The 23,314-nt window shown below is 40.5% G+C and overlaps 1 protein-coding gene across 8 annotated transcripts in view; it reads left to right on the top strand.

The window, feature by feature from the left end:
- The window catches only part of LCLAT1 (lysocardiolipin acyltransferase 1), a 115,296-nt gene extending 94,052 nt beyond the window's left edge, over nucleotides 1-21,244 (top strand). For all 8 annotated transcript variants that reach the window (XM_040550700.1, XM_040550699.1, XM_040550703.1 and 5 more), the window contains one exon: nucleotides 17,125-21,244. In XM_040550700.1, coding sequence (XP_040406634.1) covers nucleotides 17,125-17,633 — 509 coding nt within the window. In that variant the 3' untranslated portion in view covers nucleotides 17,634-21,244. The remainder of the gene's footprint in view (nucleotides 1-17,124) is intronic.
- Nucleotides 21,245-23,314: the final 2,070 nt, after the last annotated feature.

Here is a 23,314-nt window from a genome sequence, read left to right as displayed (position 1 = left end):
AGCCTGATGAGCTTTCCTGATGGAGTTAGCAGGAATACCAGCATCTCACTTCCTTCAGCAATCAGGTGTTAAGATTCCCCTGCAGCCCCAGTACAAGCACGGCTCTCTGACAGGGTTAGCTTCTGCTGGCTACATCTGCTGAAAGGGCTCACTGCAGGACCAGGGGAGCAATGGGAGGGAGCACGCAGTGTGAAGCAGCAGACCGGTAATATTGCTCCTTCTGGAGGTGAGTTAGTACTGGATTGGTTTAGCTATATCATCTGCTTCCTAAGAATAAAAGTGGTTAAAAACATCTTTTGGAGAGAAAGGTATTTGCTGCCACAACAGGATGCATTTCTATTTTTGTAGCATGCTGAACATGCAGGTTGATACCCAGCCCTTCGTCCAGGTCAGTCAGCTCAGTAAAACAAACGGTGTAAGAATCAGATCTGAAGGCTCCATGTCGCAGACAGTCGCCGCAGCCAGGTGGCAGTCCTGCACTCAGATGTGTTTATTTGCTCATGAGAACATGGGTTCTTCTGCTGATGAAACAAGAGCATCACAAATCTGTGTCTGCCATCTGTTCTTCCTGGCTGCCTTGCTTGAGTCAGTCACTTTCCCTGCTTCTGAGTTCCCATGGCAGGGCATGGTGCATATTTCATGAAGTCCTTCCAAGCAATTTCACTCTGCCTCACACCTAGTAAGATTTCTAAGACTTTGACTCACACTTAGTAAGAACAAGCTTTAGGAGGATCGGCTGAAGGAGCTGGGGTTGTTTAGCCTGGAGAACAGAAGGCTCAGGGGAGACCTTACTGTACTTTCCAATTACCTTAAAGGAGGTTGCATGGAGGTAGGTGGGGATTGGGCTCTTCTCCCAAGCACCAAGTGATAAGACAAGAGGCAATGGCTTTGAGTTGTGCCAGGGGAGGTTTGGGTTGGATATTAGGAAAAATGTCTTCACTGGAAGGGTTGTGAAGTACTGGAACAGGCTGCCCAGGGAAGTAGTTGAGTGACCATCCCTGGAGGTCTTCAAGAAACATGTAGATGTAGTGCTTAGTGACATGATTTAGTGGTGGACTTGGCAGTGCTAGGTTAAAGGTCAGACTAGATGATCTTAGAGGTCTTTTCCAACCTCAATGATTCCATGATTCTGTGAAATCTCTGCCTCAACAGTCAGGGTCATTGCTTGGCAGTGCTGTGGAGGAGTCAGGGATAGCTTTAACAGCTATTGCTGTTACATTACTGAGGGGGACATTTTTTTTAAATCTAGTTAGTGAATCTTCAAATATAATCCATGTGCAATAGCTTGTTCCAAGGGGACAAAAAAGAAAAAAGGAATGCAAATAGAGATATTGTATCCAGACATGTGGCTTGCCTAGAAAGCTGATGCCTATAAAAGGCTTATAAGCAGTCTACTAGAAGTAGTAAACAACAGTAACCCCATCTTGTGAGGAGCAGAGGGCTATTCCATAGCAGTGGTTTCCTATGAAGCTTTTGGTTTTAAAGAGAGCAGAGTGTTGTTGATGGCTCACCTTTATTCTTTTTACGAACCTACAACTCACAATGGACAAAATAGAGAATATCCTGTAAGGGGAATAAAACGTCCTCTCATTACTGTTCTTTAGCTCTAGGTCATAGACTTAGGAGAAGAGTTTGGAAGGTCAGTTACAACTTTTCTGCATTTCTCCTGCCCTGCTATGTTCTCTAGTACTGATCAATGACACTGTTCAGCAGCAGACTGTATGTCAAGTCATCATATGAAGTGAGAAACTAGGACTATTGAGGTCTACATCACAGATGTGTGAACCTAGGAATGAAGTGAGAATTAGACTTAAATAACAGGTATAGTGTTAGTAATTGAGTCTGGTTTGGGGTTTGTTTTTTATATATTTATTTTTTAATATTGTAACAAGGCTAGGAAGTGGAAAAATACTAAATATATTTGCACAATTTCATAGAAATTCTGAGTATATCATGAAACCAATGTTGATTCATTCCTCTAATAAGAAACAATCATAGAATATCCCTAGTTGGAAGGAACCCAAAAGGATCATTGATTCCAACTCCTGGGTCCCCAAAGGACCACCCAAGAAATCAGGCCGTGTGTCTGAGAGCATTGTCCAAACACTTCTTGAACTCCAGCAGGCTGTGCTGTGACTAGTTCCCTGGAGAGCCTGTTCCAGTGCCCAACCACCCTTTCAATGAATAAACTTTTCCTGATATCCAGCCTGAACCACGCCTGTCACAACTTAAAGCTGTTTTTCCTTGGGTCTTATCGGTGGTTCCCAGAGAGCAGAGCTCAGTGCCTGTCTCTCCACTCCCTCTCATGAGGAAGCTGCAGGCCGCCATGAGGCCTCCCCCCAGTCTCCTCTTCTCCAGGCTGAACAATCCAAGTGACTTCAGCTGCTCCTCATATGTCTTGCCCTCTAGACCCTTTACTATCTTTGTTGCTCTCCTTTGGACACTCTATAACAGTTTTATATCTTTCTTATATTGTGACACCCAAAACTGCACACAGTGCTCAAGGTGAGGCCGCACCAGCACAGAGTAGAGCAGGACAATCACTCCCTTGATCAGCTAGCAATGCTGTGCTTGATGCACCCCCGGGACACGGTTGGCCCTCCTGTCTGCCAAGGCACACTGCTGGCTCGTGTTCAGCTTGCTGTTGACCAAAAACCCCCAGATCCTTTTCTGTGGGGCTGCTCTCCAGCATCTCGTCCCCCAGTCTGTACATATAAACAGGGTTGCCCCCTCCCAGAGGAAGAATATTTATGCATATCTATTCACTATTTACAGTGAAGGCTGAAAATAAAATGCACTCTCAGCGTCATTTAGAAACATGTAATTTATGATGTGCTGCAGTTCCTTTGAAGTGTCTTTCACAATATATGGTGGTCTTGCATTTCCATCAGTTGACCTGAATGTCTAACATGCTTCTGGTGCCAAAAAAGTCACAGTATAGGTTATCCACAGGCTACCTTGGATTTATGATATCCTACTTCACCTTTAGAATCCAGAATGTTTTCTGCTTCTTGACAGATAAACAAAGACATCTTGCAGTAAAAATTTTATATGGGGATTCCTGGAGCAATCAGTACAGAACTGTGGCATGCTATAGAGTTAGTGATAAAACTTTGGCTTTGCATTTATTTTGAATTGTGGCAGAAGGCTGAAATCCCTTTTCTTAACATGAAATATTTTAAATTAAGCATTTATTATGCCTAGATTTGCTAAGGCTAGACATGTTTGCACACAGAAGTATCTTCTCATTTAAATTCAATCACAGTCACAAAACAAGCCTGGCTCAGACTAGCTAAAGATATAAACTTCATTTTCATCTCATTAGGCCACCTGGAAGCAGCAATCAGTGAGTAGTCCTGACGTCAATGGTCTCTCTACTTCATTAAAATGTTAATTTCATGGCTTTAATTCCCTTTGTAAAACGTGCTGCTGCAAGATACTATATGCAGATTTATTCAGAAACCAGAAAAATCTGCATGCCATATTCCCCTTTTAGTTCCTTGGGTTACTTTGGATTTTTTATTTTTAGCCATTCTTGTTTTTATAAACTGCTGTGAAAAGATGATCACCATAACAACCAAAAAGTAAATATTTTCTTAAAACAGCCTTTTGAGAACGTATGCTTAAGAATCAAGAATTCAGGGCATCATGCATTAAGTGGTGTTTGTTCTGCTCTTCCCTTTTTCAGTATTCAGAAGTGAGACAGGTATTGTTACTGGCTTGCAATTTCAGAGAATAGATCATGAAGAGAAAGCGTGGTATAGTAAATCAGAATTAGCTACACAGATCAGCTGTAGTGTCAACATTCAGGATTCTGTCCGGATGAAATGATGGACTTTTCATCAGTTTTTACAACCCTTCTTGTTGTAGAAGTGTCTGATTAATCATGTATTTTTCAGAGTGTTACATAAACAAATTCTATTTTAGTACACCTATTCTGTCTATTGATAGCTGTAGTTTATATTTCTTTTGCAGATGCTAAAACGAAAGTACAGGGTCAGGACTTTTCAGGACCCACTGGAGATTGAGCTGCCTATATCAGGAATCGTGTGTTCAACTGGGTGGCTCTCATGACGCAGTTGGGTCTGGACTGCTGACAGGACTCAGCACTAGGTCTTCCCACTCTACCCTTGCACGTACTGTTGTTCCAGCTTCGTACAAACCCCACTATGCCCCCGCTGTTCGGTGACACCAGGACCTTCCTGTGAAGGAATCTGGATAACATATGTACCCTGCCTGGTGTTAACCTGACTGGAGGTGGCAAAGACCATCAAGCCCCAGTGCAGCACATAAAGGAGGGGTTTCTTCTAAGTATTAGACGAATCTGAAGTTTTCCCTTTGAGAATTCCAGCAAGGTTTTCCTGCAGCTAGCCTCAGGAGGATGTTCCCAGTAACTAACTTGGCCTCATATCTGCCTTGTGTCTGCTATAAATAATATTGTATCAGACTACTACTGTGGCTATCTTTGCCTGTTCTCTTGAAGGTGTATGGCTTAGGAAGGGACATAAAGATGTGCCTAGTAGTTCTAACAGAGAAACTACCAAAATAAATTCAAAGAAAAAACTTGAAAATGATAAAATTAGCTTTCTGGATCTCCACCAGTTTTCCATTTCAGATAAGGTGAAACGATTTACCAATGAGTCTAAAATCACCTTCATACCTAGTTTGTCACTCTTAGTATCAAGGGAGAAGTTTTTGAAAGTCAGCAAAGACAAGTGGACAGTAGCCAATTCATTTCCATCTTGGAGCTTTTGCTGACAAAGTTATTTCATCACAGACAGCACCATAACTCACTGTACTAGTCAATTTAAATTGCCGACACGTGCCAGGATTTTACTCTATGGGTAGAATTATTCATTCATGTCTGCAGTTGGTGAGAGTGAAATGATACTACGACAACATCTCTGTTTGTAGATTGATCTAGAAAAAGATTCCATTTTGTAATCTCGTGAGATATTATCTGTTATTGCAACAGCATATTCACTCTTCTAACACTGTGTTTTGATTTGACATAAAATATATTTTATAAACTAATAAAGGAATTTTTCATTTTGTTACAAAGCCCACCAAAGCATGAGTTACTAGAGGTGTTTGAACAGAAGCTGTCAATTTGCTGAATGAGTTTTGTCAGCCTTGACATTTGAAATGCCACTCCTAGGGTAAAACAGCACAGTTAAAGTTACCATTGTCACTTAATGATATTATGACTGTAGGTTGACATTGCAAGGGGAGAAAAAAAATACTAGATCTCACTTTTTGTTTTGTATTTCTTTTACCTTGGTCACTATGTGTAGTTGCAAAGATATTCATGCTATAATTGCTTATTGTTTGTTTGTTTTCTTGGTTTTAATGTTTTCAAAAGGCAGTGCAGATGGAAAGTTGGTGGAAGTTTTTGTCACTATTACTTGGGCAGAAAATATACTGAGATGAGTGGTGGACTTTGGGTTTCAGCATCCATTGGGTATGTTTTCCGTATTTCAGAAAATACGGCAAAGCAGCTGAAGTTCTTCTTTTGTCCTGGTGGACAAACAGAAGTGCAGTTTCTACCAGCACTGTTTCTTAGACCTAAATTGTCTATGATCTCAGTCAAGTTACATTGGATTTTTCATCACCTCATCATTTATTTGCAGAAAGACCAACTTGTAGTTTATCATTCTGCAGCTCATGAAAAGTCCAATGTAAGCTGTTCCTAAATTGAATTGCCTCCGTTGATTCTATTCCTTGTGATTTAGTTTTGTACATATTCATATTTGTGTCAAAAATCAATGTTCAGAACATTAGTAATGACTGCTTTCATCTAGTGCACAGTGCCATCTGAGTTAAATGTTCATTGGAGTTCAGGGGTGGAAGCTTCTAGCAGATATTTTCAGGAAATGAGTTTTAGACTTCTGCTCAAACGGGTCTGTATACAACAGGGATTTACAACATCTCGTCTGTGACTTCACTTACCATCATGGGATTGCCTTCTGATCTGTATTAAAAAGCAATAGACCATTGTAACCTGTGTCTTTAACATGAAGGTACAACATGTAGATTATGAGCCTCAACCCATTCTTTTTTTTTTCACACGAGCAGAGCAATACATTTGGCTCAGTATTGGGCCACTGTATACTGGGATGAGTGGTCTCTCTCAGCCTCACCGTTGCGATACTGAGACCATATCTGAAGATGAACCACTGGCCCCACATCCTACTCTTCTGCTGTGCCTGAAGAATTCACTTTTCACTTCTCAGGCTGGCAGACTGACAGCATCATACATGTGGAAGTACAAAAAGATGGATGTTCAGGATTCAGCTTACATCTAGGTTTAGGAATGACCATTTAGGCACTCAGCAGTCTTTGCTCATTTTCATTTAAAGAACTGACCTTGGTATAATTTTTCTAACCATCTCTATGAACAGCAGCAGTTGGAACAAAACCATAAACAAATCTTGTTATTTCTAGAGACAGGGCTGTTTTGCTGCTGTGCATTTAAAATGACTGCAATCTGTTGTTCATCTACAAAGCCATGGTGCTGTGTATTCACAGATCCTAGCATCCCTTTTTCTTTTCCATGACAGTCATGACAGCTTCTGTTGGTAAAACCGTTCTCACATCACAACACCGAGCCAAAGCCAAGGGATCTGCGGTTCCAGCAGCCACCACTGGAGGAAGGTTATCTGCTCCTGGAGCTCCCTGTGCCTGTTTCCTGCGGGGCACTGCAGGGTGGAGGAGCAGCAGGAGCAGCTCCTTTCCATTCTGCTTTTTTCCTGGTGCTTCACCAACAAAAGGAATAAAATACAGCAGGATATATATACTTCACCAGCAGCTGGGAAGCTGCATGTGTTACACGAGGTTTCTCTGAGGAGAATCCTGAGAGCCTTCAATTTTATGGCTCCTTTCCACCAGAGTAGCTCCACCAAATAGCTGCAGCAGGGTTTGGGTCTGATCCCAGGTTGTTAAGGAGGAAAAGAACTGTATAATCATTAACCTTTGAAATTTTTCAACCACAGCCTGTGAAGGGATGGCAGTGCGTTATCTGACAAGCATGTCACTATCTTTCGTCAGCTGATTATAATCATCATGAAAGTTCCAATGTTTCTCTTTTTCCTTTTTCTTTTTTACTATTGTTTTGATTAAGTTTCCCTAATGAGCCCAATGAAAAGCAATTGTTCTAAATAAATCGTGTGCTATAAAAGCAGTGTATCACAATTAGGTTTCCATTATACTTTAATTAGGCATTCCATTATTAAATTGATGTCTTTGGCTTCTTCCAGGTCCTCAGACTAATGCTGAAACAAATTCCTCTTTGTGGATAAATATTAGTCAGTCGTAATTAAAGCGTATTCATTGGAGTTGCAGCTTTTCATTAAATCCCTTACTGATTAAGATGGCTCCCCCAAGTACTGGGCTGATTAAATTTAATAAGGTTTGTCCACTTGTGTACTGTGGTCTGGTGGAAACTGTTTTAGCACCATGGGATTAGGAACAATAAGTTCATATCTCAGTGCATACAGTCGTGGGTCTGCATGCCTGTTTTTTGCAATGCTGTATGCTTTTGTGTTGGGGGCTCTATGTTTTATGTAGTCAGCCAGCAGAGGAAAAAAACATGGAAATGGAATTAGTGGTATTAGAGTTGAATCTCAAAGAATTAAGTTCCATTAAAGAACTTAACTCAAGAAGAGGGCTGTGCTGGTTAATGAAGCTCAAGTGCCTCTCAAGCCCCAAACTGATTTAACTCAGTGAGGTGTATAGATGAGCTTGTTTTTATGTAAATATACCTCAGCTGTGAATTTGGATAATAAAACAGACATACTTGGCAGAAGTTCTTCGAATGGTAGTGTGTTAAGTGTTTTCAGAGCAAAATCCTTGCCCTGGATTTAAAAGAAGGTGGAGCAAATGGATAATGTCACTTTATTGTACATGTATTGATCAGAGAGAGATTATAAGCCTAATAATTTCCTGTGTGCAGAAATTATACCTTCTTGTCAGACTGCTGATGCTGTTCTGCATTCCTTTTGCTTTGTACACTGAAATGAAAACAAGCCACTGTGACCAAGAATGGCAATAGCACATACCAGTGAGGCATGAAATGTGAGAGAGTGGCTCGAGATTTATGTGGAAACGCTCAATCCAAATATTTGAGGTGGCTGCTGGCAGGTGTTTTTCAACATATAGTTTATATTTTATTTTTGTTGCAGGGTATGTCTTCATCAAGTATTTTGGATTGGCATGGCCTGTATTTGTAATACTGAATTTCTCTAAAGTTTGAATGTGTTTTCTGTTTCTTCTTGTGTATCCCAAATATGATGGTACTGGGTGCATCATCTAGCCCACCTATAGCGTTGTTTGGAATTGAAGTTTACTACTCATTACAGATTGCTCTTCCTGGGGCTCCTGGAGGCTACCGTAGACATAAGTGATGATGCCTGGGACAGTTTGAAGAGGGCAAGTTTATAAAACAGTAGAAGGTAACTGAGCAGCTAAAGAGTACTCTCTAGCGGCTGACTTTGGTTAGTGATAAGAACAGATAGCAAAGTGTGCTGAATTAACAAGTAACTTGTTTGTAGCCATTAAACAAGGGGAAAAAATGAGTAAGGGGAGACAATTAAGCTGAACCTTTTATCTCAGCTATAGAAGTGAATTATTTTAATTCACTAGAAGCCAAACATAAAACTTTTTTTTATATAACAGCCATTATTTATTTACTTATTGCTACCATTGCAATTCAGTTGGATGGTGTTATGCTACTCATAGTACCATCCTTCCATTGACATGAACTAAGGGTCTGACAGAAAGTGACAACTCCATGGCATTCCTGAAAAGATACACTTTGATCAGTTGATTACTGAGCAAGAACTGCTGCAGCTGTTTTCTTGTTTCATCTGTAGTGAATTATTTTTCTCTACTTCTCACGCTCTGTCTCGTGCTAGTTTTCTAGGGACTTCACAAAAGACAGGAGTCAAGTTTCAAGGTTGGCCTGCAGATCATCTGGGGTCTAATGTTCTATAACTAAAACATTTTGAAAATGGTTAAAAATTATGACAAAATTATGAGAATCCCTACTCTCCATCCTAGCAAATCCCAGGACTATTAAAAATGTTTTTGAAAAGAGTATAAACAAAGGTTTTGGAAGAATTGGGGGAAATAAATAACATCTTATAGAATGAACAGAGAGATGAGGAAGGGTAGCCCCTTTAACGTCTGTATTTTAATTAGGATGCTGAAAGCTAACATACACTTTTGTGCTACAACATGACAGTTCACACATACTGCTGTTCCTGAGATCTTTAAAAATGCAGGTTTTAAGCCAGCTGCATTATTTACCTAGCAGTAACATCCTGCTGTTTTGAACATCATTGGGATGGCAGTTGTGTATGTAAACTGTTCCAGAGTGTTTTGTTTGACTGTTAACTCATTGAGGCCAGTTGGGAATGACAGGAGAAATGCCAGATGCAACAGCTGAATTCTAGCAGAACTGGATTGCCTCTAATAAGGATGTGGTTTTAGTTTGTATATGGATGGATTGCTTCTTTCCCAGATACCCAGGGATTTCAAATGTCTATCAAGGAAGAGGAATTAGGTGGATAGTCTGTTATATTAAAAGATAAGAATAAGATTGAGTTGTTTGTATATGCATTTATATATATATATGTATTTATTTTAAGGTTATTTGATACCTTACTTTTGCTTAATTGTCATGATACTTAGCTTTCCAGAAATACTTGGGTGACTACTTTACCTTCTTACAAGGAAACGAGGAAGGGAAGGGAAGGGAAGGGAAGGGAAGGGAAGGGAAGGGAAGGGAAGGGAAGGGAAGGGAAGGGAAGGGAAGGGAAGGGAAGGGAAGGGAAGGGAAGGGAAGGGAAGGGAAGGGAAGGGAAGGGAAGGGAAGGGAGGGAATCAGCCATTTTCTAATTATGTAAATTTGCCTTTCTGCAAAGACATCTTATGACAAGGTAGACTTGGATTTCACTGCAGTATAGTAAATTATCTCTATTTCAAGCATAATTGTGATTCTCATTTGAATTTCTTGTCAGTTTGCCAGGAAATTCATGTTTAAGTTTAGTGGAGTTGTAGAGCTGCATACCACTACATAAGTGCCTATTACATGAAATACCATTTCCAGTATGCATAAGTAATAGTGTACAATAAGCCTAGAAACAACCTTTTCTCCTTCCAAACATGTAACATACATGTGAAAACCTAATTCTATATGTGTGTGTAGAGCAGACACGAAGTATGGGGAGCTGGGAGAGGGCAGCTATACATGCAGGGGAATAAATATTGCATTTTTGTTATCTGGGTTTGATAAATGTAGTTCAGGAATGATAGAGTAAAGAGTGGTGAGTCAGTTATGCCTGGTCATCCCTAGTGACTGAAAATAACTTGTTATTCCAACCCTTTTATCCCTTTGCTCCCTGCTCTCCACATATTTTCTATTTTATTTATAGCTCAAGCAGCTTTTGCTTTGCAATTCAGAAAGTAACCCCTTGGAGCCTGGGAGAGAAGACTTAAGGGCAACTGCCATCTGACAGTCTTGCAGAGAGAGCCACTGTGTCAAATTGTTCCCTGTCACCACCCCTGTACACTGTTCCTTCATGTGCCTGAGTGTTCTTGTTTAATCCACTAGGAATCAGTTTAGCGCTTGATACATCTTAACTTGCAGATAAGGATAATTTACTTCTTGATCTGCTCTTAGTTTTCCCAGCCTTCCCATGGTACTGAGTTCTCATATGATAACTGAATTATACCACATCTTCCTTCTTGTATTAATGCTGATCTGGTTTGCAGAGGAAGAAGGGAGCTGACAGATGTGTCTACTGAAGAGCATCCCCTCAAGTAGGAAGGAGGGAGATCTACCCCTGACATTGCAGATACATTCATTTATAGTCTCTGCAAAGAATCACTAAATCTGTAAGAGATATTAGAGTTGATTAGATTAAATTGGCATTACAAGTTCAGTGACATTATGCTGATAAAAAAAAGAAAGAAAGAAATTTGGGTAAATTATTGTTTGCTTTACTGTAGTCCCCCTTCTGACTTAAGGAAAGAACAAAAGGAAGGAGGTGTTAAAGCTACAAACACAAAACTGATTAGCAAACACTGGCCTCGGGTGAGGGAACCTTAGGTTTTGTCGTATGTAAGAGTAGAAAAACTTTACCACAGCTTGTTGGCATGCCCTGACTCAACTCAGGCATCAACAGTCCTTCAAGGATGGTGTGCCAGACAGTATTCTCCTTTCCAGTTAGATGCTCCTTAGAAACTGGGGAGTGGTACCTGTCAGGTCCCCATTACCATTTCTTTGGCTTCTTGTGTCCATGGGAGGTGGATCCCCAGTTCAGCCATAGTTCATGGAGGGTTTTGTGTCTCAGCTCTGTTGCACATCACTTCAAACCCTACCCAGGTGTTGTCCTTGGTATTCTCACTGTAGCTTACTGACTTCATTGCCTTCCAGGTTACAGCAAAGGACTTCATAATGCTTAATAAGCAGGGGTGAACATCGGCTCTCAAAGCAGTACCGTACCTTCAAGAAAGGATGTAATCGTTGGAGACATCAAAAAGATTTAAAAAATCAACCCCAAGTAGGAGTATTAGTGTTAGGTGTCTGTGTAAGAACTTAATGAGGCCATTTTGGAAAACTCTATCTGGTTCCAGTACCCACACTTGGAAAAGTAAGTTGAAATATTAGAAAAGATTCAGGGAGCTACAAGAAGGATTTGAGCTTTTAAAAACGTGCTTCATATTGAGATTTAAGACTCTCAGTAGGTTTAGTTTATTCAAGAGCAACTTACAAGTTTGGTAGAGCAGGCCAACACTGCATGACCTGTTTAATTGAACAGAACTGTGTGGTCAGAAAGTAAACTACATGGATTCAGTATAGAATCTGTAGACAACTTCAGTTCATGGTATTGTCTTACACATTTATGAGATGTCGGCATCAGACTGCAGACTACAAAACTATGTGATCCAAAAGTATTTAACAAAACAAGTAAGCTTATGCTATGTATGCTGATAGCTATGAGGATGACCTTATCTTGGTCTTTGTACCTCGGAGGTACCTTGTGATAATTCCTAGTAGATCTCGACTCCCATGCACAGCACACAGAGCACTCCTCTTTCCTGCTGATGATCACAAAACCTATCACTGTCCCTTTCCCAGGCTTCCACTCTCAAGGACAAGAGGTGCTATTGCCTTAACTCCTTCTTGGCAGGGGGAAAGGTCTCTGTATCTCCTTGTATCACAATGACAGTGGAAAAAGGAATAGCTAGATAAAGACATGTTATGCAGGATCACTCTTCTCTGTTAATCAAGGTCAGCATTATCATTGTGTCTTTTTTTGATTGCTTATGTGATTGCTATACTTAGCCAAAAAAGATTTCCAATAACTGCTGAATTGAAAGTGATTTAGATTAACCCTGGTTGACACTGCTGGTTTAAGGAGGGCTGCCTGGAGTTTTAAATCTTCACAAGGATGATACTTTCCTTGAATAAATCAAGGTAAATCTTTGAACCTGCTCCATTCTGATACTCCAGAATATAGTTTTCTCAAAGAAAAGTGATTCAAATCTCAGGAGCCAACAGAGTAATATTTCCTAGTACGCAGTTTTGGCTTTTTTTATGTCCAAAAACATCTTCATCTCAAAGCTAACATAAAATAATCACATACTGTGCAATACAGCTGGTTTTGTTCTACTCATTTCCATCTCTGCTTTGATTATGTTGTTGATCAGTTTGTTTACAGATACTGAGCCTCCTTCTGCCTGCTTTCCTAAGGAAATGCGTGTAGAGTTGAGGATGTTAAGGGAAGTATGGGAAGAGCTACAGGCAATGTTTTATGAAGTCTGGAGATGTATGAAGCATCTGGAGTTGTTGTGAAGAAGGGATAGATATGCTGCTTTGCAGGAGGAAGGTGGTGTAGTTACATTGTGGTGGGAGGTAGAAGGGTCAAGGCCCTTATGTATTAGCCTGACTTCATAGAATAGCTTATTTTAAGGTTATCACGAATATTTTATTGTGAGAACACCTCTGCATCCCCGTTCTGGCTCAACAACTCATCAGTGCGGTGCTCTGTGAGGTACTGATTAAGAATAGCATATTCTCTACTGGATCAATGCAGGGGAAGAGGCCATATAATCCTTGTATGATTTAAAGTAATGTCAATGGTAAGTAAAGCAGGACAAATTACAGCTGCTGAGACCCTCACTGGGAATGAAAAAGGGCCATAGCCACCACTGCTAATGTTGAGGAGGTTCATCTGCCTGTTCACTTTCCAGACTGCTGGGAGTCTGAGCAGTTCATTACATGGATTTGCTTGGGACTCATCTTTATTTTTGGCACACTGATGGTCATTTTGAGTTTTAAGAGCTTCCACTCTGAGTCATCATTTTGGCCCTCGAGTCAGTGCTTATGTAGATAGATCCTTTTGTCTCACAGTGAGCTTGCTCAGCATTGCTCAGTCCCAGGTATGAGCAAGAAAGTGTCCTTGTCACTGGCATGACTCATTACTGAGGAATGAGCAGTGCTTGAGCTGTAGAGTGATCCTTGTAGTACAGGGGATGAGTCTGGTGCAACCAATCCATATATTTGGGACTGTGATCTGGGACTGAGCATCACTTCTGGCAGTTTTCACCAATTGAATCTGCAAATGTATTTGAAAAAAGCCTAAAATAATCTTTAATCCTACTTTTACATTCAGGCTACTTTTTCCCCTGGAATTGAAGTATTGTGCTGATGTATTATTTAACACACACTATTAAAAGTAATTTTCAGTTTACCTATGGTATCTTTATTTTGAACGTAGTAAGAGGCTCTTGGTTGTAAGGTTTTGTAATGTTGGGTTGTGAGATAAAAGGATTGTCTGTGCACACACAAAGGGCAGTGGCACAACAGCAGGCAGGGAAACCCCAAAACCCAGACAGAGAAACAGAGCCCCTGCCCCAGTTCCAACCAGGGCTGTCATGGGAGTGCAATCAGCTGTGAGCAAGGGTGGACATTCATCACGGTGCATCAATAGAAGAAGCCATCACCTTACAGGCTGATGGGGATTGCTGCTTGCAGGGCTTTTGGAATCATTATGAGGTGCAGAAAAGAGCGTTTGGGGATTGTGCAAGATTTATGGGATATTTAGGAACCAGTTATTGAAGCAGTTGTAAGTATGAGTTGGATACTGGGGAGATCAGATGGGTCACAAGATGGCTACTAGAGGGATTACAAGGTCCAAGCCACCAGCTGGGGAGACTATAGATCCTGGGGTCAGCTGAGACCGGTTTGTATGTCCGTCTGTTTCTCTCTGCTTGTGGCAACTGGAGAAGAGAGGGTCGAAGGACCAGCTACTGGCTGGCCCCGAGTGTCTAAGGTCAGCAGTGTGTGTACATCTGTGCAAAGGGGTCTGCACCAGCCCCTGGGGAGGGGCTGCAGCCCAAGGGGCACACGTGTCCCGGTGTTAGCACCTGGGGCAAGGCTCCAGGACCAGTTGTTGGGAGAATCCATGTGGATGTATGTTTGTACCTAAGTTCCACTGACAGACCTTTATCCCAATCAGCTGGAGAAGGGAACATGATGGGGCCGTCTGTGTTTGCGTAAGTGTAATGTTTCCTGTCCATGTTGATCCATGGCTGTCCCTGTGTCTGTATTGTACCTGCATATATATCTGTGTGCATACCTACTGGGAGTATGTGCTCACACTTGCCCCCAGCTGGTCCATGGAACTGGGGGCTGTAGCACTCTCACCTCTAATAGGCTACCAGATCTGGCAACTTAACACAGAACAAAAATCCTGATGGAGTAGCTGGCATAGTGAGAGAATTTGTCCTAGTTTTTCCTTGGAAACATTTTTTAAAGAAGGCATCTTTCTCTGATGCTGTTTATTTTGGCTGCGAGCCTGGTAAATTCTTCCCATGCCACATATAAGTGCACTGCCCAAAGTGACCATTGTGGTTACTTGAAGTAATGTTGTGTATCTACATATCCTGAAACATAAATAACTTTGACTGGAGCACAGAATGCTTACAAAGAAAAGTAACGGTGCTTTTGAGCTGTTCTATCATCCAAAAATAGAGATTGCAGCATGTATTAATCATCTACCGTGTGTTTATAGCTGTGTAACAATAACTACAGATGAATTTCGTTAACCATTCCTGAGTGCAGTAGTAAGCTTTCTTTTTCTAAGGTGCTTCTATTTGTTGTTCATACCTATTCTTCATAGGTATGAAGGATATATGGGTCTTCTGCTACAGAATGAAGGTTGTAAGAATGTTAAGCTACTGAAACTGGTGTTTTTGTCTTGAATAGCTGGGGTACCTGCCTAATGGTTTTGGTTTAATTTTGCATCTGAAATGTAATTTAACTAAGAAACCTCCATTGTGAATGTTACCTGATTTGCTCTGTCCTTGTCACCCAGCACTGCAGAGGACGGGCAGGTTCTTTAGGGATCCTTGGCAGAATGAAGACCGGCCGCAGGATTGTGATTATAATTAGAGATTTATTATTGCATAAAAACGAAATAAACAATCAACATAGCTCATCATCTACAATTCCTACCACTTAGCATAGCTTCTAGCTGCGCAGAATTTCTAGAATTCTGACTTACAAAGGCTTTTAAAGTCCCTGGAGCAGCCCCTCTGCAGATACAGCCAAATTCTTATCAATCAGCACGCGATACGGTTGTAACATGGACTCAGGCTTTATGTACAAGAACGTGAGTCATTCGCTCAATCCTCAAAGGAAGAAGATGACAGTGGAGACATCCCTGGCCACAGGGGAATCATAGGTTTTGCTGTCCTGCAGCAGCTCTAGTCTAATGCCTTAGGACTTGCTGTTGTGTGATTTCATATCACCATCTATCTCCTGGCAATCCATTGCCTGGTATTGATGGTGTTGGTTGGCTTAATCACCCTATCTGTCAGTCAGTGTTCCCCATACTGTCCTGGTGACTCAGCATGTGTCTTCAGACATCGCAACTGTAGGCAGCATTTAGTCTCCAATTCTATTTTGCACTGAGACAGCCAGCAAAATAGAAACAGCAAGACAAGATAAATTACTGCTGGCAGAACTTAACTGCTCTGTAATGTCCAGTGCACCGTGCACCTATTTTTAGATCAGTTTTACACTGGCAGAATTTTCTATATAAAATCCAAAAAGAATGTCTGGTCAAAGGCTGAGGGCAAAAAGGGTATGTAGAAAGAGCATCCATGTAAAAACGGTTAGTACAAAGACGTGATTGTAAAACCTACTTTGGCAGTAATGCTATGCTCCCAGGACTGTTGGCTTGATCAGGCACAGTAATGAAGAACTGAGTTTTTTCATCAGCATTCCCTTGAATTTCTAATCTACAATTGCTTTTTACATGGTTCAATATAGTCTGGCGAAATAGCTAACAATATGAGGTTTACATAAAGCTCAGCTTTTCCACCATTTATACCACACTTCGTGTTTGCCAGATCTGGAATGCAGTAGGCAACAGCTCACCCTGTCAGAGTACTGGGTTGTCAAATTGTAAAAAATTGTGTTAACTGGAGTACCCCGCCAAACTGGCTGAGCTGTAGACAGAGAGCTTCCTCAGCCTTTGTAAGGAACCCTAGATTAAATGAACTCCTGTTGTTTACATTGTGTATACTTCAGGTATATTTTCTTAAATCATCGATAAATTAGGACTGTGTGCTGCTTGCTCTAAATCAAATTTCAAACTCATTCTTTTGCCACGTTCACAGGAACATACATTGCTTTTTATATTTGATTAGTTAAAGGTAATTTCAGTTTGCAGCACAGGTATGACTGTTTTGGAAAATTGTAACAGATTTGTCTTGCATGCTCTGTTCTTTTTCCAAGGTCAGATGTGCATCTCCTCTCCTTCGAATTTGATTTTATCCTCTTACTCACTGTGTTGTAGTTCTACATTAGTTTGTACAAATTGGTATAATTTTGTTCCAAAAAGTTTTTGCTGGGATTCAGAAGAGGTAATGGCTGGGAAACCTGTGACCTCTCAGCCTTCAAATTCCAGAAGATAAAACAAACTGTGTAGCTAATGTATCTCTGGGATTTCTGCCACCATTTTGACAGTTTTTCAATCGTGCCTTGAAGTGATGAGTGTTTTGGTTGCTGTATTATCTGTATTGATCTTTTACCCCAAATCTTTCTTCTAGGTAACAATCTCGATGCTATCCATGACATAACCGTGGCATACCCCCAAAACATTCCTCAGACAGAGAAGCACCTTTTGAATGGAAACTTCCCCAAGGAGATTCACTTCCATGTCCAGAGATACCCCATAGAGACAGTGCCCACTTCTAAGGAGGAGTTGCAGCTTTGGTGCCAGAAGCGTTGGGAAGAAAAAGAGGAGAGACTCCGACACTTCTATGAAGGTGGAAAGTGCTTTGACAAAACAAGGCAAAGCGTTATTCCACCGTGTAAATCTGAACTCAGGGTCTTTGCAGTTAAGTGCATCTCGCTTCTGTATTGGACAATGTTCCCACTGGGTATGTTTGCACTGCTGTACCTGTACCGCTTTGCACGATGGTACTTTGTGGCCATGATAGTCTTTTTTGTTGTGCAGCAGAAAATATTTGGTGGGCTGGAACTAATTGAACTTGCTTGTCATCGATATTTTAAAAAGCAACAGAAATTTATCAACACAAAAATAAAAAACAACTAGCTCTTGGGTAGAGAAGGATGTAAAAAGGCTTGATTTTGAGACATCCTGCGAATTCTATGAACAGGGAAGAATTTTTGCATGAGAATTGTCTTTTACTATCACCGTTGTCTGTTAGACATTTGCACTTAGTTCTGTGAAAAGAAAGAAAAACATTAGTTATTGCTACATGTGAAAATGATAGTTTTTATCTCAATATAATTTCAACATTGTTCTTGCAAGCAGCTAGCAACTGCATCCTGCTGTAATTAAGAAACACTTTGCTGGATTATTAAACAATCAAAAGGATGTTAATAACTTTGATATGCATTGAACTTTCATATACAAATCCAAACTGTCCAGCTAAGAAAGAGGTAGGATTTCTGTGTAATCACATTATTAGAAAGTGAGCACCAGATTTGAAAAGCTGTTAAGTTTACCGATGGTTCGATGGTAAGTACAAGTTGGAGGAGGATATTTTGTTTCTTTTTTTTTTTTGCTATTTCAAATATTCAAACTTACTGCAAAATACTTTCACTGAAGCTTTTCCGAACACTACTGAACCTAGCACACTAGTCACCTGTTCTGGCTCAGTCGATCAGAAGGTTTTTTTTAAGCCTTGCAGCATTGTGTTTTAGTACAGAAAACAGTGCTGGCTCTGCCTCTGTTTAAGTCTTCACATTATTTAATAGACCTGTGCAAGAAGGTTTTGATTTCTTGTTGTTTTTTTCATACTGCTTTGGTTCCCTTCTTAGCTGTGAGAGGTTTGTTCCTACTGTAGTATACAGAGTTGCAGGATAGGGGAGCTGGGCTTTTTTGGTTGTTGATGTTGTTTTATTGGTGGTGTTTTTTTGTGTTTTTTTTGGTAGAGGTAAAAATAAGTGTCTGTCTCTGAGTAGCTGGCAAATGTTTTCTCAAAGAGGTCTCACTGTAGACATTATCTAATTGCAAATACTTTTTTTTTCTTTTTTTTTTTTCCAGAGAAGCTAAGATATCTTTTCTTTGGAGTGTTTAGTTCTGTTTTCACATTGCTTCCTTAGATATTTCAATTGTCTAAACACTGGACAGTTGTCAAAATACTGGGCAGGAAGACTGTCTTTTCTGTGCATGCCAGCGAGACCTGCTGAAATGCATCTGATGCAACAGTTGTCTCCGTATAGGTACTACAAGAGATGGGCTTCAGACTATCACAGCACATAGAAATTGAGTTACATCTTCCCTTTGCACTATTTTCATTGATTGTCTGATTACATCATTCCTTTTCCATACTCACTTGCAATTTTACATTGCTTTTTTGGGCCCCAACTTTCCCTTCGTTTCATGACATTCAGAAAACCTGGAGGTTTAAACTCTGACAGTGTATTTTGCAAGTGTACTTCTTGTTGTATGTAATAAGAGTAATGATCATGGTCACACACTAAAAGGCACAAACATTGCCAGCACTTAGGAGACACTTCAGATTGGATTTCTTGTTAGCCTCAAAAATGTTAGACCACCTGGTCAAATGTATTGCTGCAAAACTTTCCTGACTTTTAAGTTAAACCCAAATGGCCTGGCTCTGTATGTTGAGTTGCATTGCTCCGAAATGTAAATGTGCAGAGTGCAAGGTGTATCTTGTACTGTGCTGCCCATCTCAAGCACTGGGGTAGTACTGTGGCACATCTGTTTTCTTCTACATTACAACACTTAACATGTTTTCTAATATGTTTGTATCAAAGGCCATTTTTGTAATGGATCACCAGCCTCTATTCAACTGTCCCTTGCAAGGTGACAAGTATTTTTTAATCTGTGCTAATAATAACTGTTTATTATGCAGAAAGTACTTGAAGCTATCTGTTTTACTCTAATTTTTTAACCCTTTTTTTCTTAAAAAAATAATTAGAAGTAGATTTATATTTAGGATTATATTTCTTAATGATTTTTTCATATTTATATTTGAGTACCTAAAAACTTAATAACTGGTGTTTTGTTGCAGTTCTTGTGCAGTATGATGACATTTGTTAATGTAATCCTGTGATATCAAAGACATTTAGGCAAAAGCTTAAATCTGCATAGCTTGTGGGTTTTTTTTTTGCTTTGTGCTGTGCTTTCGTGCAGTTCTCTACATGTCCAGGTACTGTCATTGCAAGAGAAAATCTAAGAACTTCGTTTATAGTTAATGCAGAGGAGACCTAAAAGACTTTTAGTTTGTCCTGAGCTGCGGTTGTGCTTTCACACCATATGTAAACATGGCCAGACTACTCCAATAGCCTAAGTATAGTCTTCAGGAATCATTTCAGAGGGTAGGTTACATGATGGTGACATAAATACCAATTACACCTTTTTCAGTCATTCAGAGAACTTTGTGATGTCATAAAATGATTCTGTGAAATCTCTGTGAAAATGTATGAGAAACATCAGTGTGAGTCTTAGTCATAGAGCTGAAAGACTTCCTGTATATTTTTATGTGTTTGATTAGAGTTGTACTCTGAAAATGAAATAAAATAAATGAAATAAAATCCCTTAAAAGGGATTTTCTGTCCAGCCAGAGCCAAATATGTAACCTACTGTAATGTGGTAAACATCCTACAATTCTGCAATTCAGATTGAACAGAAATAACTTCTTGTGAGCTGTAAATGCCACATCTGCACTGCCTGACTCCATAAAGCAGGGTAGCACATGAGAAACGAAGAATCCTCTTCTTGCAAGGAAGGGTGTTGACTTTGAGACAGATGTAAATTTCCATATTATGTGCATCATTTTTCAATTTAATTAGAAATGCAAGACAAAAAATGTTTAAAAAGTGATTGAAGAGCTGTGAGAGATCTTCCTGTGAATTTTTTTTTCCTCTTTGGTCAAAATGTAGCTTGTACTCAAAAGGTTTTAATATGCAGATTTTGGGGAGAATATCTTGTTCTTATTCACCCTGTTTCCTTATTTGAACTACACTTACTAGGATGTGCTGGGTAAGTTACTTTAAAGTGTTTTCAATGCTGTTAGATTAAAGGTGCTAATACACCAGAAATCAAACACACCTATCTTTTGTGGACCGCATTTTGCCACCAAGATTTGTCTTACTTATTAGCGTGGTTTGTCATGGTTTGCTTATGTCCTCTTGTAGTCCCAGTAGCCACACTGTTCAACAGTGACTACTCCTGCTACAGCACCTCCATCTCTGCTAGGTCTTCCTTATGTTATTTGAGGGAAATGACAAGGTTTTCTTGCTTTTGAAGATACTCTTTGTTTGTTCAGTCGAATGTTTCCTCTTCAGCACTGTGGGTTTCTTTCTCTTTTCTCAGAACTGAAAGATTACAATCCTGTCCTCTGTGTGTGTCCTTAAATTCATCTGGGTAACAGAACATCAAACCAAGACATTTCTCTTATGTTCAATGCTGCAAGGCCCCAGGCTGCTCTGTGAGTTCTTGTCATGATCATACAAAATGTGGTTCCTAGTTTTGTGCGTTGAATCAATCTCCGTTGTTTAAAAAAGATCAGTGTTTTTATAACTTGATTTTATATGAATGTTGTAGGAATGAAAACACCAGGACACTACAAACCTACAGAAAAACTTAGTTTTCAAAGTTCAGTGATTATATTAGGATATTTTAACCATGTATCAATTACTCTACAGCCGCAATAAAGACCTGAAGCATTGCATGGGTTTAATTTTACTGTTTTCATTTCAGCGTGTGACATAAGCTGTACACATCCATAAGGAACAAACCTTGCCTTCACTCAGATGGGTGTCCCCCTTCACTTCACTTGGGCAGACTGGTGTCCCTTCAGGTACTTGACTGATGGTTTGTAGCTGTTGTGGCTGTTGAGGTGACATTTCCCTGCTGTTCATAACAAGTTGGAAAGAGACAATTATACACTCTCTTCTAGCCTGTTCCTGTAAAGCAATGCAGAAACCTTTGTGCATGCAGGAAGTGTAGCTCAATATTAGCTTTGTTTTGCTTCTTAGCCAGTATTGCTCAAGAATTAGCTGTGGCTTGAAAAGGAATGCTAGGTGTCGATATGGAGATCATTCTTCAGCTTTAGATATGTCCTTTTATTACCACTGTAATTACTGACACAAACAATGGTCTGTAGCAAGGTTTACTTCCTTATAGAACCCGTTTTTAATATAACTTTGGGGGCTCATTGATTTCTCTCTCCGTTGTCTGGAAACTAGTTTGGTGTGGAAGGGTGAGAGCTGTGTTTCTTGGGAGCTGCTGAGGTACTTGTCACTGAGTTAGGTCTGCAAGGTTACAGCAAGCTAGGTCTGCCTCTTCACGTGGTGTGAAGCTTAAAGGCAGTCTCTTGGCTTTGTGCTGCTAATGACAGAAAGTGCTATGTAAGCGAGAGAGCATGTAAATAGGGATTAATGAGAAGGGAGCCTGTGGTTTTATTATCCATTGGATATGAGCACTGGGGATGAGCAGGAGAGGTTGCATTAGCCGCTTCCTGCTGAGTCTTCACAAAAGAAAAATCCTTACCAAGCCTTTTGCATCATTTAGGGCTCAGAGGGGGAGGAGGGAGCGAGACGAGGAGCAGCAGGGCTCAACATTCTCCCACTGCAGGCTCTGGCAGACCCTGGACCTGTGGTCCCGTAGATGGAGCACAAATTTCCACTGGCAGGGGGACACCACAGTACTCTGCCGAGCCTCTTTGAGGGTCAGAGGGGCTCCAGCTCCACAAGAGCAGCGTGCCTTTCTGTTTTGTCACACTTGTCCTTTTTTCTCAGCCTGGTGGCAGACCATGGCCTGTCAGGAAATGGTTGGTCCAGGAGCAAAAGCAGAGCTATTTGTTTAGTTACGGGACCATCCCTCATCCCCCTTCCAGGATGTGAAGCTGCCAGCAAGGGAGGCAGGCAACCAGAAGAGATCAGATCATTGACTGTTAGGTAAAGATAGGGATAAAGGTTAAATACTTCATCTTTAATTAGCTTCATTATTCTAAGCCGTTGCCTAAAAGCTATTCAAGTTACAACAGGACATTCTGTGTGCTTGCACAGTAGGAACAACAAATACAAGTGGAGCAGTTCCTGTCATAAATATCCCTCGAGCCACCTCAATAGACCTCTGTGCCATCAGTATGCCGCTCACGGCCAGCCTGGCTGAGTAATGCTGAACAAATGGTGTGCAGTGAGTGCATGTAATGGAAACAGCTCCTCCTCTTCCTAAACAGTATGTGCAGGCATGACTTTCTGTCCCCCCGAGGCTTTCATTGGTTTATGCCTAGCAGATTCCTGAACACTTCTCAAGGAGCGATGTCAGGACAAACCCACAAATGTGAGGCAGACCTTCCCTGGTCCTCTTCATGGGGCTCTTGCTGCACACACCACAAGGACCCAGAGGCCACAGGTTAAAAATCACTGTGCAAAAACATCACCTAGCATTTGTTATGTCTATTAATTATGTCTTTCATACTGTATTATGAATGCTTTATTTAGTGATTATTCTGCATTTTGCCACTCACAGATTGTAGTAACGTCGGAGTCCTAAAGTTATCAGACATGAATCTTGTAAGATCACAGCCCAGCTCCATTTAAGCCTTGCTGTTACCAAGTTCCTGAACATTTTAGGCTTTCTGTATTGATACAACATGCAGTTATATGCTCCCATTGCTCTATTAACAAAACCAGGCACCTTTTCTTAACAAAACCACGTTCCTTTTCCAGTGGTAAACCTGGGTGTGAAGTCCTTTTCTTCCTCCTGACTGGCCAAATGCTCTGATATACAAT

The sequence above is a fragment of the Cygnus olor genome, chromosome 3 (genome assembly GCF_009769625.2).
Source record: "Cygnus olor isolate bCygOlo1 chromosome 3, bCygOlo1.pri.v2, whole genome shotgun sequence".
NCBI classification, from domain to species: domain Eukaryota; kingdom Metazoa; phylum Chordata; class Aves; order Anseriformes; family Anatidae; genus Cygnus; species Cygnus olor.
This window is presented reverse-complemented; position numbering and strand designations above follow the sequence as displayed.